We start from the raw sequence: 15,026 nt of genomic DNA on the forward strand, positions 1-15,026 counted from the left end.
GTTTTAATGTTTTACAATTGCGGCTTGTAAAAGTATAGCAATATTAAATTGATGAATCGAGCAGATGTTAATTTGATATTAAAGGCTATTTTCAATAAGAACTTAGATCTAGTAAATTGCGAGAGCCTGTTAGATCTATGTTGATTAATAAATTGCGAGAGCCTGTTAATCATGTTATTTATGCAATGTCAATGATTGATTACTATGTTTTACCCAGGTGTATTATTTATTGGTGAACCTATGCCCTAGAGCCTTTCATATATTGTTTTCTCCTTATTCCTATTCTTTGTAGTTTAGTTTCATACTCAAATATAAATATTGGTTACTTAGATAATTTAGATTATAATAATTAATTAGGAGTAAAAAGACTTGTTTCCCTGTGGAGATCGACCCTACTTCCCTATCTACTTTAGTTAGAGGACTTAGGAATTATTTTTGATTAGGGGATACGACTTTACCCTGTCAGTAAATTTAGACCTAATTGGTCTGGACCCTACATTGTCAAAACAATCCTGTCAGGAGGTGCAGCAAAACTAACTGATATGGATGGCAATGAATTCTCGAACGTGACAAATCTTGACCAACTTAAGAAATACTACCCATAATTACTTGAGTAGGATACTCAAGAGAGCTACGTTCGGCCTGATTCCTTAAGAAATGATACGTAGGAAACCCTTTACGGGTGCGGTCACCTTATTTTTCGACATTCTCGCGTCCTAGATTTAATTAAAAATTCGACAGAAAATCGGCGAAATATCGGCGTCGCAGAGTAAGCTCTGGCGCCAGCCAACAACCATCAACGCCAGCCGATGGAATTGGCGCCTGGCGCCAGACTACACTGGCAGGCGCCAGTTGCAAATAATCGGCGCCAATTTGAAAATAAATTCTGGGCAAATTTCGGTGCTTTTCGGAAAATTTTCGACTTCCGTACTCGAAGAAATTTCTGGAAAATTATTTTTTCGGTTTTCATTGCTTTAATAAAATAAATTTAAAGTAAATAATTTAATTAAAAGCTGAAATTTCATTAATAAAATAAAATTACATTATTGGTGGAATTTAAATAAAGCTGAAATAAATTAACTTTAAATGAAAAATAAACTGAGTCTAATAATTTGAAAGTTAAGCAATGCTCCTAATCTTTCTTTTCTTTTCTAGCCCTTTTCCAATTTTTGTCTGCTTCCTCCTCCTCATCCATAACTTTAGCTAGTAGGCATCCTTTAGAAGACCTACATTCAATCTTAGAATAAATAGTCTCCCCTTCAGCTAGTACTTCATGTTTCTTTTCCACCCAAGTCTTCTTATCTGTGGTGTCAGCTTTCCTTTTCCCTTTATCTTTGGTGACACCTTTCTTCCTAGGCATTGCAGGTGTTTTGAATTCAACTCTTGCACCTAAGCGTTCCTTGGCAGGAATCACCCTGTCACCTAGACGACTCTTCACATCAGTTTTACCCTGATCTTTCTTCAAATCCTTCGAAGGCTTCTTCAGCAACCACTTCTTCACATCATTGGGCAAAGAAGGAGGAACCTTTTTGGGTAATCACTTCCCATAAAGGTCTAGCACTCCAGTAAGCATCAAATCTGTTTACTTCTTGAGAAACAGGGTACTCATAGGGAGGACGAAGATCCTCGGAAGGAATATTCTGAAGCAAGTCGTATTGTCTTTTTACCCTGCAGGAGTAATAATAAGTCATACGAGACAAGCTTGGAAGACGGCAGAAAGGTTGCTTGTTGACACCAACCATCCTTTCTATTTTCCACCATGGGACGACCCACTTGATAGCAAAATTGCGAGATTCGAAAACCTTTCTCCACCCATGACGCCCAATCTTAGGGAAGTGTTTCTTCCTCCTCACGAAGCAATTGGGAGTATACTTCTCAATATCGTCCGGAGGGCTAATTAATTCTAGCCTTTCCATTAGCCACATCTGTAAAAAAAAAAAAAAAAAAAAAAAAAAAAAAAAAAAAAAAAAAAATTGCAATGCAATTAAATTATTATTACAATACAAAAATATATTTTTTGATTTCTGTAATTAAAAATATTATTTTTCTACCTGTAATAAAATTGGAGAGCCGCGAAAAGGTGCTTTTGGGTCCCTTTTCAATTCATCAAGACCAATCATAGTCTCTCCAACTATCAATGGCATTGGATTCCTCCCTGATTCAATTTGCTCTAGTACGGTGGTTATAATTGATTGGCCTTCATTATTTTTACCCCTACTAAGAAAAAATTGATTAAGCATGCAAAATAAGAAAGCCCTTCTTCTATATATATGAAAAGATTCAGAAAGAGGTTTATCAAAATAATGGCGTGCAAATTCTTTCAAATTAACTATGTTGCCATCTACCATTTTTGATAAATCCCTTTCTTTTAAATTAAAGAAGCGCTCAAAATCCTTATAATAATATGCATCTACTCTAGGGATTACTATGAGGTCTATTGCAGGGAAGCCTAAAATAGCACCAAATTCTTCTGGCAAAGGGCTAATCTCATCATACCCTATTCTAAAACAATGAGTATCAACATTCCAAAATTCTAGAGCGGTATGTATGAAATCTAAGTCAAGATCTACCCCTTTGATGCCATAAATTCCCCCCAAGTGGAACAAATCTAATTCTTTCCTTTCTCTAGCATTAAGAGATCGACACCATTCATGAGTGTATTGGGTGAAAGTTTTGGTGACTAAAGACATGGTATTATTTTTTCTAAGGCAAAGAATTATTTTACTTGCTGGAATTATGAGAAGAATCGGCTGGGCAGGGGGCTATTTATACACAAATCGCGAGAAGTTTTAATCAGAGTGAAATACAGAATCAGCGCCAATTGGCATCGGACTCCGTAATTGGCGCCAGCCGCCAGCACTTGGCGCCACACGCCAAGTGTAGCGCCTGGCGCTACGCGCCATTGCGTGGCGCCAGCTAGCGCCAAGTTGCCACATCAGGCGCGCTTGCTTAAATTGCGTTTTTATCCTAAACTCGAGTCGGCTAATGACTTTACGGCTCCGATTATCTTATCTAAACATCTTCTTATCCTTTTCTTTTTAATTAATATAGCTATTATATTAATTATATTATTCTTTTTTGGATTTATTCAGATTAGTTTTCCAAGTTTTTTATACACACAAGCATTTATTTGATTTTTTATTTTTTTCTTTTTGGGGGAGAGAGTCGGATACCCTCCATCAATAATAAAAATGACGGAATTTTTGCGCAAAATTGTTTGTCACACTTCTCTTGCACACACAAACATACACATAATAATAGCAAACAAAATAAACTCATAAATATACAAAATGTGTCTAAAAATAGTGAGTCTAAGGCAAAGTTCTATAAAAAGTCAAAATAAAAAATCACAGGAACAAACTATGGTGCCGGAGGATAGGGCTGGAAATCCCTGACCCGACCCGATAACCCGAACGAACCCGACCCGAAGTTCCTGAGAGAAACCCGAACCCGACCCGATCCGATTCAAACCCGAATAACCCGAATTCGACCTGATTTGACCAAAATTTCATATTTCGTAATAATTTTAAGTTTTACACTATTTTTCATTATTTTTAAGCATAACCCGAAATTGACCCGAAATCTGACCCGAACCTGACCCACTAACCCGAATTGCCACCCCTACCAGAGGACGTATACCCATTATATCGTAAAATTGCGTCGTACGAGGAGTCACCTCTCCACCAGCTCCAACTCCAGCTCCAACTCCAGCTCCAGTCTCCGCAGGAGGAGGAAAACTCAATGTAGGTCCACTCCACCCAAGATCAAGCTGAGGTTAAGGCTGCGGAGGCCGCTGCGATGACGAGCCTACCTCGTACATCCCACCACCTCTGAAAGCCGAGGTAGCCTCTCCCTCGCCTATCGGTGCAGCATGAGCACCCTCAGAAGAAGATCCCGAGCCCTCTGCAACGTCAGCACGAGCAGCCTCAGAACGACCGCCTCTACCCCCTGACGTAGTACGACGACGTCTCGAGCTAGACCTCGCCGGATCCCTCCGCACCTCAGGTCTCGTGCGGGTGTGAGAAGCAATAGGCTGGCCCTACAAAAAGAATTATATCAGAAACAAGGCAAAATCGAAGCGGTAATGCAAAAATATATAAAGAAAGACTACCTCTGGGATGACGTCGTCCCGACGGCAGGTGGCCGCATTCCTCATCCGGACGAGCTGGCTCCGGAAGGCATCTATATATACATCGTGCCATCGCCGAAACTACCTCGCGCGGGAACTGTCAAAGAAATAAGTCAGTAAATATGCATAATATATGGACAAAAATTGCAAATAAACCAAGCTTACTCGAGTCTGGTGGCGAGGAATCGACCGCTCTACGAAGCGCTCACCCTCGGGAGCCGGAGGAATCATCTCCTCGATCGGCCCACATGTCCCCTGGTAATGGATGGACATACAGGGTGGCACAAACTCAGTAGCACCGTCCTGATAAAGCAAAAAAGTTAGTAAAACAGTACTTGGGGGCTACCTCATAGAAAGTAAAAGCTGAAAAATTTTACCCTCACATCCTCAGCCGATACGGGGGCTGGAGCTAATAACGGCAGTAGCTCCTCAGCATAGCACTGCCCAGGGATCGCGTAGGACCGCCAAGGGGTACCAGCTCCCTCGGACATGTTCAATAATCACGCATCGTCGAACATGTGACGTGGTGGAGGAGCAGGAACGACGAAGACATCAGAGGAATGCTGTCTAGCAACCCTCTCTCCTAAGTACGCGATCGCCCCATAAGTCCCTAGGAAATAGCGACGCTCAGCAGAATACTGTGCGGCTAACCCAGGGACTGTCCAACCGCCCCACGGCCGGTACACCACCTCAGGCCCCTGTAAAGAACATCAATCATGCAAGAACATAGCTAAAGCATCGTGAAAAAGCAAATAAATAATAAAAAGTTGTACCGCGATGATCCAGTTCCGGACATGTGTAGTAGACATATCCACATGGCGACCGCCCCAGCAAGCGCTCACAGGAAATCCGCGCGGCGATGGTCTCGCCGGCGCAGCAAATGGGAAGTAGCACCAGATCTACAAGGAGTTTAAAGTGTGAGTAAATGCTAGCTAAAATGTTCAGCTAAACTTTATAGGGGATAATGTTTACCTCTACGACCTTCCAAAAGGCAGACAAAGCAACATTCGTCCCAAAGGACCGGTGTCGACACGAGTCCCTCAGTGCACGAACGAAGTCAGCGTAGGCCAAGCTGGCCCAATCATAAGTCTCGATCCGGTGAAGATCACGGACAGCAGGAAGGTAATAAAGCAACGCCCTACTACCCTTGTTAGGAGAGAATGTCCCTGACAACAACATTAGTGCAAAGATGCGCACCTGCTGCTCTCGGGTAGTCGCATCGTCATCAAAAGCCGCTGCCAGCGTCGAGCAGCGAATTCCCCTAGCACTAAACTGAGTCGTCTCGACCTCAGCTCGGGCCCGAATAGCGATCGGCCCCAACAGCTCCTTGACCTCCGCAGAAAAGACGTCGATTCCACTGTCGAACGGCAGTGGCACAGGATTGAACTCCAGTCCTGTAATGAGACTGAAGTCCGTAGGGGTGACCATCATCTCGCCCCAAGGGAAGTGGAAAGTGTTGGTGGTGTCCCAGAAGAACTCCACCAAAGCGCGCACTATATGGTGACCCCCACTAGAGGCAACCATAGCCTCGAAGGTCTCGAACAGGGTAGCCAGTCCGCAAGACTCCCATAGGAGTCTCGTCTCCCGATCCCTAGCGATGTGCATCTTGTACAAATCGCCCAAACCATCACAGCCGGAACCGTGATAGAGCGTCCTCCCGACCGTGATGCCCCGTCTCACCCTCTTAGAAATGTGGTGGACGGGGGCGAAAAACAGGGTCCGCTCATCCCACTCAGGGAGTCGACCAAGCGAAGTGGAAGGTGTGACGTCATCCTCTACGGGCTCATGCTCCCGTCAGGTGTTTCGGGACCGTGAACCTAAACCTCGCTGTCTAGCCATACTACATTGTGCAAAATCATCGTGAATTAAGGTTCTATAGTATCTAAGGTTCGCCTAGCCGCATGATACTATGTTCGCAAACAGCAGAGTACGTAGTACTAAAACAAAGCACAAATTCAAATTGAGCATAATAACATTTTTCAAGCAATCACACAATTTCTTGCAATACTATAGTAATTATTGTGACAAATTGGACAAGAATTGCTAGCAAAAACATTAAGAACAAGTCACATTGTTCTTCACGACCTTAGGAGGTCCAACAATGGCAAATTGCTCATTTCTCCACCAAATTGAGTCAAACAAGTCTCAAATTACTCCCAAGGCAATATATAAACATAATCAAGCAATTTCATGGCATAAATTTTATAAACAAAGCAAATTGAGCATTTTTAATTTCGAATTTACATAAAATTTGTGAATAAACATGCCAAAAATTCATAAAAACTGATGTGGGTTTGAAGAAAACTTACATAGATCGGAAAATAGATGAAAAGAGCTTTGATTTGCAACGAATTTGAGTTAATTCGGTTGAGAAACGAGCAAGAACCGAGCAAGTGAAGTTCTGCGGTTTTTTTGAGCAGTTTCGCGACAAGCAAGCAGCAAAATGAAGAAGAAAGGGGTATTTAAGGAAATCCCCGTGCTAGCGCCAAGCCCTAGGCATTGGCGTCAAAAATTAGGCTTGGCGCCTGGCGCCAATCCCAACGCCTGGCACTAAGGATAATTGTGTGGCACTGATGGCTTTTCAGCGGCGCCAGAACACCCAGCCACTTGGTAGGATGTTCTACCTTTCTGCAACATATTTTTGGATACCTTGGTACGCCAGTTAGCCCCTTTAAGCAATTTGACATGATTTTAGTAATCGGCTTGATTACGTAAAGTGATCGACCTGATGAAAGTTCGTCTCACTTAGTTTAAAGCGCCTAAGCATTGGCTCACCAACAAAAAAAGCACCGACATATAGGTTCAAAAGAAAAAAGAAAAGCACCGACATAATGGTTCATTCGCAAAAGGCACCGATATACAGGTTCGAAGCAGCAGAAGCACTGACATACAAACATAGCAGGAGTGAAGTTCAGGCGAACTTTTAAAGATCGACAGATGGAGGTCTTCAGTAATTTCCTTAGGAAAATTATCGCATCAAATGAGGATGACTTCAAGCGAGGATATCTTCGACGGAATTCTCAAGCTTGCGGAGAGTTGTCACAAACAACTGAAGGTAATTTCAGGCAAAGTTGTCTTCGATAATATTCCCTTGGACGTGGAATATTATCAATGCGGATGAGGATTGTTTCGAGAGAAATAATATTCGATGGTATTCCCTTGGACGTGGAATATTATCAAAGCGGAGAGGATCGTTTCAGGCGAAGCAATCTTCCAAATTGGAAGCAGTTACAGGCGTAGCGGTTTTAAAGCGGGATGGCATTCTCTAGCTTGCAGGAGGTCATCAAAACAACAGTAAAGCGGCAGCAAATTGGTTACTTTCAGAGATGTGTACTCGACGGTGCAAGATACGCATTTCTTAACTCTTTTATCTGTTTAACTAACGCTAGTTTGCAGGTATCGGCGTTACAAGAGTGATTTAGGATCGCAGAACGTTCTGAATCATTCTCCCTCCCTATCGATACTTTGACTTTTGTTTTCAAAACTTGCGTTTCTCCAAACTCAGTCAAAGTGGGGGTTTCTGTAGACACCCAAATGTGTCTCCCCAAAACCAAACCCGTTGATGAGTACCTTTCACGTCGAATCATAATCGAATGAAGCGAAAGTGTGGAAAGTCTAGTGTTGCGGATAGTTTTAATTTCTTTTCTCTTCTCTCTGTTTTTGAAAACTTATTTTAAGAAAACAGTCAATCCAGTCTGGTTGTTCCATGATATGGGTCCAATATTAGTTTAGTTGGATGGGGCTTGACAAGAGCTTTCCAACGATATATTATAAGCCCAATTCCGATGAATATTGAGGAAGTTATGGTCAATCTACCAAACTGGGCCCGGTTTGAGCCTTATATGCGGCTCAATGATCTTGAGGAGGGCCTAATATGATTTATCATTCCTAATGCAATTAGGAATGGTTTTAGTCTTCTAGATTCTTCTAGAAGGTTCTTTTCATTCCTAATTCAATTAGCATTGATAAATTGACTTTTGTTGACTTTTCAGAGTTTTAATAACAATCAAATGGCATTTTCGAGGAAATTATATGATTTTATCCTCCAGTACGGCAAACTTATCTAATTTTCGAAAACGCGTTAAAAACAGGATTGGCGCCTGGAACCAGGCCTGGCGCCTGGCGCTAGTGTTGGTGCCTAGCGCCAGTTAGCCAGGGTTTACGCCAGCTCTGTTTTTTGTGCGTCAGACTCTGTTTTGTTTATTTTATCTTTTTGGCTGATTTTCTCTATAAATAACGTATTAAAAACTCCATTTTCATTCACCAATTCTCATCAACAATCAGTTTTAATTAATATTCACCTACAATCAGTTTTCAATCATTAATTCTCTCATTCTCTCTAATCATTCACCATCTCTCTCTTTTTCTAAACCTTGCTTTCAAATACAAAATTTCGCATTCGCAAGATCTAGATACACCTAGCCATATTCGAAGTTGCCTTCGCCCTAGACGTGAAAGGTTTAATTCCTGAGGGTTTGGTCCCAAATCTCTTTTTCAATTATTTAATTTAATTGTTTGATTTTATTATTTTCCTTGAAGTTACTAACGTGTGTATTTTGTAATTAGAAAGAGGTACGAGGCATCAAAGTAAGTGCTTTAATTGATTTATTGATGTTATGATGTAGAAATCATGTTTATATTGTTATTATGATATTCCTAGTATCATGTCTAGGGTAATTTTAATATTTAATATGATTGTTACGATGCTTCCTATGTTCTTCCTAATATTTATGATTGTTAGTATCATGTTAGGGTTAAAGGTTTGATTTTGATTGCTTAGTGACACGCTAGGGTTTGTTATTAATCTTGTTAGTATCATGCCTAGGATCTTGCTATTATTATGCTTTAATATTAACATGATTATGATTATAATTGTTATAATTTATGATGATTATGAATATTATTATTATTATTATTATTTTGAGGATGATTATTTTATTTATAATGATATTATTGCTATGATTATTATTATTATGATTATTATTATGATTGATTATTATTATGTTGCTTGATATATATTTTTATTGTTATTGCTTGATCACACCTTTATTGCATGTTTAAAGGGAATTTGTACTTGTAATCACGCTTAATAAGATAATTAATAATCTTGTTAGGTTAATATGATTATAATTCAAGTGATCACCAATAATAGTTTATTTGTGCATTAATATTCAACCAACATAGATAAACAGGTTTAGGTTAAACCTATTGATTGCATGTTAATTAAAAAGCGCACATGAATACGATCAGAATAAAGTAGAGGCCTATTATTAGGGCAGGTTCAATCTCTTTTAGGTTGGAATTGTACCTTCATCCCCGAACCCTTATTTGGTTCTAGACCTTATGGAGTTGACGATCTCTTGGATCGTTAAGGGGTGTAGCCTTCACCCTGTGAACGGTTTACAAGTTCCTAAAACTTGTTGGCGACTCTTTTGCTCTATCTTCTTCCCTTTTGGACGCCACCGTACTTTAGTGTATGATCACAGTGGGGTTCAAGCTAGGGGTTAACGCTTGAAATTTATTCCCTACAGTTAGACAGATAAAAGAGTTAAGAAACGCGTATCTTGCACCGTCGAGCACACGTCTCTGGAAGTAACCGATTGTTGCCGCTTTACTGTTGTTTTGATGACCTCCTGCAAGCTAGAGAATGACATCCCGCTTGAAAACCGCTACGCCTATAACTGCTTCCAATATAGAAGATTGCTTCGCCTGAAACGATCCTCCTCCGCATTGATAATATTCCACGTCCAAGGAAATTCCATCGAAGATTGCTTCTCTTGAAGCAATCTTCATCCGCATTGATAATATTCCACGTCCAAGGGAATACTATCGAAGATTGTTTCTCTTGAAACAATCCTCAATTGTTTGTGACAACTCTCCACAATCTAGGGAACGTCACCTTGGTGTTTCGATGTTCACTCGTCTCTGAACAAAAGAGCTTCCTTTTTTTTTATATGTTCACGCGTCTCTGAACAAAGAGCTTCTTTTTTATATGACTCCAATTTCCGCTGTGATAGTCTTCGAAAAGATCACTGCTTCTTAATGCTGCTATGCCAGTACGTCGGCGCTTTGCTGCCTGTGAACTAGTGTGTCGACAATCTTCTTTTATTTGGGAATAGTTGCCAACACAACTCTTGTGTGATGTACGACAATCCGTTTTAGGGAAAGTTGTCAATGCCACGTAACAATCCATCCTTGGAAATGTTGCCACGATGAAGCGAAAATCCGTATCTCGGAAAATTTGCCACAATCCAATTTTGGGAAAAAGTTGCCAATGCTTCGTAACAATCTTTCATAAGAACTTTGCTACGATCGACAATCCACATCTTGGAATATAACTCTTGAAAGCAATCTACCTTGGAAATTTGCAAAAAAAAGAGTCGACCGACAATCCACTTCGGGAAAATTTGCCACTTGCTGAAATGAATGACAATCCACGTTGAGGAACCTTTGCCGATATTTATGATGAATAGAAACCTACAACAATCCTTTGGGAAATTTTGCCATAGGGAACTGGGTGTATGACAATCCAATCTCGGAAAACTTGCCAGCGATCTATGAATGTATGACAATCCGAACTTGGAAAATCTTGCCAAACAAAAAAGGAGCACGACATTCCACACTTGGAAACTTTGCCAGAGATGACAATCCAATCTTGGAAAAATAGTCGTTGAAGAAGATGCACGACAATCCATTTTTGGAAATATTGTCAGTTGGGGATGACAATCCAATTTTGGGAAAACTTTGTCGTTTAATAAGAATGCGCGACAATCCATATTTGGAAATATTGTCGTTTAAGTGCTTTCTTTGAACCGATTGTAATGAGCCAGTGTTTTAGGCGCTTAAGCTAAGTGAGACGATCTTTCGTGAGGTCAATCACATACTACAATTGTAATCGAGTCGACTACTAATCATGTCAAATTGCTTATAGGGGCTAACTGGCGTACCAAGGAACCCAAAATTGCTGCATGAGGCCAGGTCGAAATCACCTTTCTGAGAGGCTTCGAGCTCTGTCGTTGCTGAGATATTTCTGGCGCCAGGAATTGGAGTAGGGTCCTCCCTATTCTGCTGCACCTGTATTTATTTTGACTATAGAACTTTGCCAATCTTTTTAATTATCTTAGGGTTGACCTAAGGTTTATCATTGCTTGACTCGTCGACTTGACACGACTCAAGGCATAATCTTGACTCGCTGTGATTGACTCGAGGTTGACTCGACTCAAAGTGTTTGACACATGTATTAGACTCAAATCAAAGTGATATGATACGACATGACTCAATGTGTACATGACTTGTGTGTGCATTGTAATGTGATTGTGCGACTCGAAGATGCAAAAAAGCAAAAAAATTCCGTCATTTTTGTGGAGGGTACCGACTTTCTCCCGAAAAAGAAAGACGCGAAAAAAAAAAAAAAGAATCGAAGTGAAGTTTGAAGATGCATGTTGAATGAGCTTAGTCAAATGTTGTTCGGTACTATCTATCAAGGTGCAAGGATTAATTTCAAGCGCTATCCCCTAGCTCGAACCCCACTGTGATCATACACTAAAGTACGGTGGCGTCCAAAAGGGAAGAAGATAGAGCAAAAGAGTCGCCAACAAGTTTTAGGAACTTATAAACCGTTCACAGGGTGAAGGTTACACCCCTTAACGATCCAAGAGATCGTCAAATCCATAAGGTCTAGAACCAAATAAGGGTTTGGGGATGAAGGTACAAATCCAACCTAAAAGAGATTGAACCTGCCCTAATAATAGGCCTCTACTTTATTCTGATCGTATTCATGTGCGCTTTCTGACTAACATGCAATCAATAGGATTAACCCTAAACCTGTTTATCTATGTTGGTTGAATATTAATGCACAAAAAAAACTATTATTGGCGATCACTTGAAATTATAATCAAATTAAACCTAACAAGATTATTAACTATCTCATTAAGCGTGATTACAAGTACTAAATTCCCTTTAAACATGCATAAAAGGTGTGATCAAGCAATAACAATAAATAATAAGCAACATAATAAATTATCAATAATCATGATAATAAAATTATAACAATAATCATGTTCATAAGAATAATTATAATAATCATCATAATGAAATAATCATCATCAAAATAATAATAATAATAATAATAATAATAATAATAATAATAATAATAATAATAATAATAATAATAATAATAATAATAATAATAATAATAATAATCATAATCATCATAAATTATAACAATTATAATCATAATCATGTTCATATTAAAGCATAATAATAACAAGATCCTAGGCATGATACTAACAAGATTAATAACAAATCCTAGCATGTCACTAAGCAATAAAAATCAAATCTTTAACCCTAACATGATACTAGCAATCATAAATATTAGGAAGAACATAGGAAGCATCGTAACAATCATATTTAATATCAAATTTACCCCAGACATGATACTAGGAATATCATAATAACAATTTAAACATGATTTCTACATCATAACATCAATAAAAATCATTAAAGAACTTACTTTGATGCCTCGTACCTCTTTCTAATAACAAATTACACACGTTAGTAACTTCAAGGAAAATAATAAATCAAACAATTAAATTAAATAATTGAAAGAGAGATTTAGGATCAAACCCTCAGAAATTAAACCTTTCACGTCTAGGGCGAAGGCAACTTCGAATATAGCTAGGTGTTTCTAGATCTTGTGAATGCGGAATTTTGTATGTAAAAGCAAGTTAAGAAAAAAGAATAAGAGAGAGATGATGAATGATTAAGGAAATCTTGATGAGAATTAGCGAATGATTAAAGAGAATGAAAGAGAATTGAAAATTGGTTGTAGGTGAATGAAAACGGAGTTTTTAATACGTTATTTATAGAGAAAATCAGCCAAAAGATAAAATTAACAAAACAGAGCATTGGCGCACGTGAAACAGAGCTGGCGCCAACATTAGGCTATTGGCGCCAGGCGCCAGGCTTAGCTCCAGGCGTCAATGCATGGTGTCAGGCGCTAGTCCTGTTTTTGACGCGTTTTCGAAAATCAGATATGTTTTGCCGTACAGGAGGATAAAATCGTATCTTTTCCTCAAAAATTCTTTTTGATTTTGATTAGAACTCTGAAAAGTCAACAAAAGTCAATTTATCAATGCTAATTGAATTAGGAATGAAAAGAACCTTCTAGAAGAATCTAGAAGACTAAGACCATTCCTAATTGCATTAGGAATGATAAATCATATTAGGCCCTCCCCTAGATCATTGGGCCGCACATAAGGCTCCAACTGGGCCCAGTTCAGTAAATTGGTCATAACTTCCTCAATATTCATCGGAATTGGGCTTATAATATATCGTTGGAAAGCTCTTGTCGAGCCCCATCCAACTACACTAGTATTGGACCCATATCATGGACCAACCAAACTGGATTGGCTGTTTTCTTAAAATAAGTTTTCAAAAACAGAGAGAAGAGAAAAGAAATTAAAACTATCCGCAACACTAAACTTTCCACACTTTCACTTCATTCGATTATGATTCGACGTGAAAGGTACTCATCACTAGGTTTGGTTTTGGGGAGACACACATGGGTGTCTACAACTGTACTTGTTCAAAACTGGATCAAACTCTTCAAAATCTCTAGCAACTTCCTGTATGAGCTCATCTAGATTCCTTGGGAATGATTGGTATTGTAGTGATTGAATGACACTAAACAAACCTGAATTTAAAACATTTGTTTCTGGTGATTGAGTTGGTTGGAAAATGAATTGAATGTTGAATCCATGTGCATGACAAGCTGCCTGAAATTCTTCATCCTTTGGAACTTGATGAGGTCTTGCATTATCCCATTGAATGATGATGTCCTTAGGTAGCTGTTCTGGCCACTTCTCATATATAGTTGGAATTGGAATAACATGTGTTAGTAGCATGTCCCTAATGCATTCTTTTGTGACACTTTGAAGTGCCTTTGTCTCTAGAGTCCCTGCATTTCTGTTTTTGCTTTTCTTTTTTGCCATTTCATACTTGACAAAAGGAAATAGACCATATTTTCCATCATATACCATGTTGTTTTTCTCATCAAACAAGGGCTTCCCAATCATTCCCATGAACATTGTTTTTATCTTGAATCTCCTTGATTGTTGTGCATTGTATGGATCTTCCTCAGTAGGTAGCAAATAAAATGTTCTTGTCTCTGGATTTATGAAGAACCATTTCTCATCCAGATGTATCCATTGCTGCATGTCTCTGAATTTTGGGTCCCCTTGTGCTGGAATGGGATCTATGTGACTTAGAACCCATTTCATTGACACTTTATGCTTCTTTGTAAGAGCTGGATGATTAATGCTGGTGTGTGTTCTGAGCCTGCCTTGTTGCCTGAGTCTCTGTAGTGTTGTCTTAGGTATTTTAAGTGCTACAGCATAACCTCTCTCTGTCCCTCTCTTGTACAATGGTACTGAAGTTAGAAATTCATCTGTGTACACTTTTGGTTTAGGTCCTGTCCTGCCCAATTTTTGGTATTAACATCAACTACAGTATCTTCAGCTAGAGATTGTTTGATTACCTTGAACCACCTTGTTGTTGTTGATTTGTGCACTGAATGTTTTCTAGCCAAATTGGCTAAGAAGCCTCTTGGCAGTGAGTCCCCCTCCATGTGCAACATAATCTCATCAACAAGTGCTCTTTTCTCTTCTACATTCATTTCTCTGCTTGCTTTGACATGTTGTGGTGCTTCTTGATTGTTTGCATCATCATCTGCATCATATCCATCATCATTGGCTTCCTGTTCTTACTCTTGATCATCATCTAAATCGTACCACCATGGATATTCTTCATGAATTTCTTCATCTTCTATGAATTCATCATCCAATGCTTGCTGATGCTGAATGTACTCATCCATAAGTTCATCTTTGAACTCTGCCAT

The 15,026-nt window shown here is 39.3% G+C and overlaps 1 protein-coding gene across 1 annotated transcript in view; it reads right to left on the reverse strand.

Moving 5' to 3' along the window:
• LOC145557364 (uncharacterized) overlaps window positions 1-15,026 on the reverse strand; it is a 46,415-nt gene extending 31,389 nt beyond the window's left edge. The window contains exons 1-2 of the mRNA XM_081618548.1: window positions 14,896-15,026; window positions 13,692-14,605 (exon numbers count right to left, since the gene is read on the reverse strand). Of these exons, the coding sequence (XP_081474674.1) occupies window positions 13,692-14,605; window positions 14,896-15,026 (1,045 nt within the window). The remainder of the gene's footprint in view (window positions 1-13,691; window positions 14,606-14,895) is intronic.

This window comes from Chenopodium album, chromosome 9 (assembly GCF_948465745.1).
Source record: "Chenopodium album chromosome 9, dcCheAlbu1.1, whole genome shotgun sequence".
In the NCBI taxonomy this organism is placed as follows: Eukaryota; Viridiplantae; Streptophyta; class Magnoliopsida; order Caryophyllales; family Amaranthaceae; genus Chenopodium; species Chenopodium album.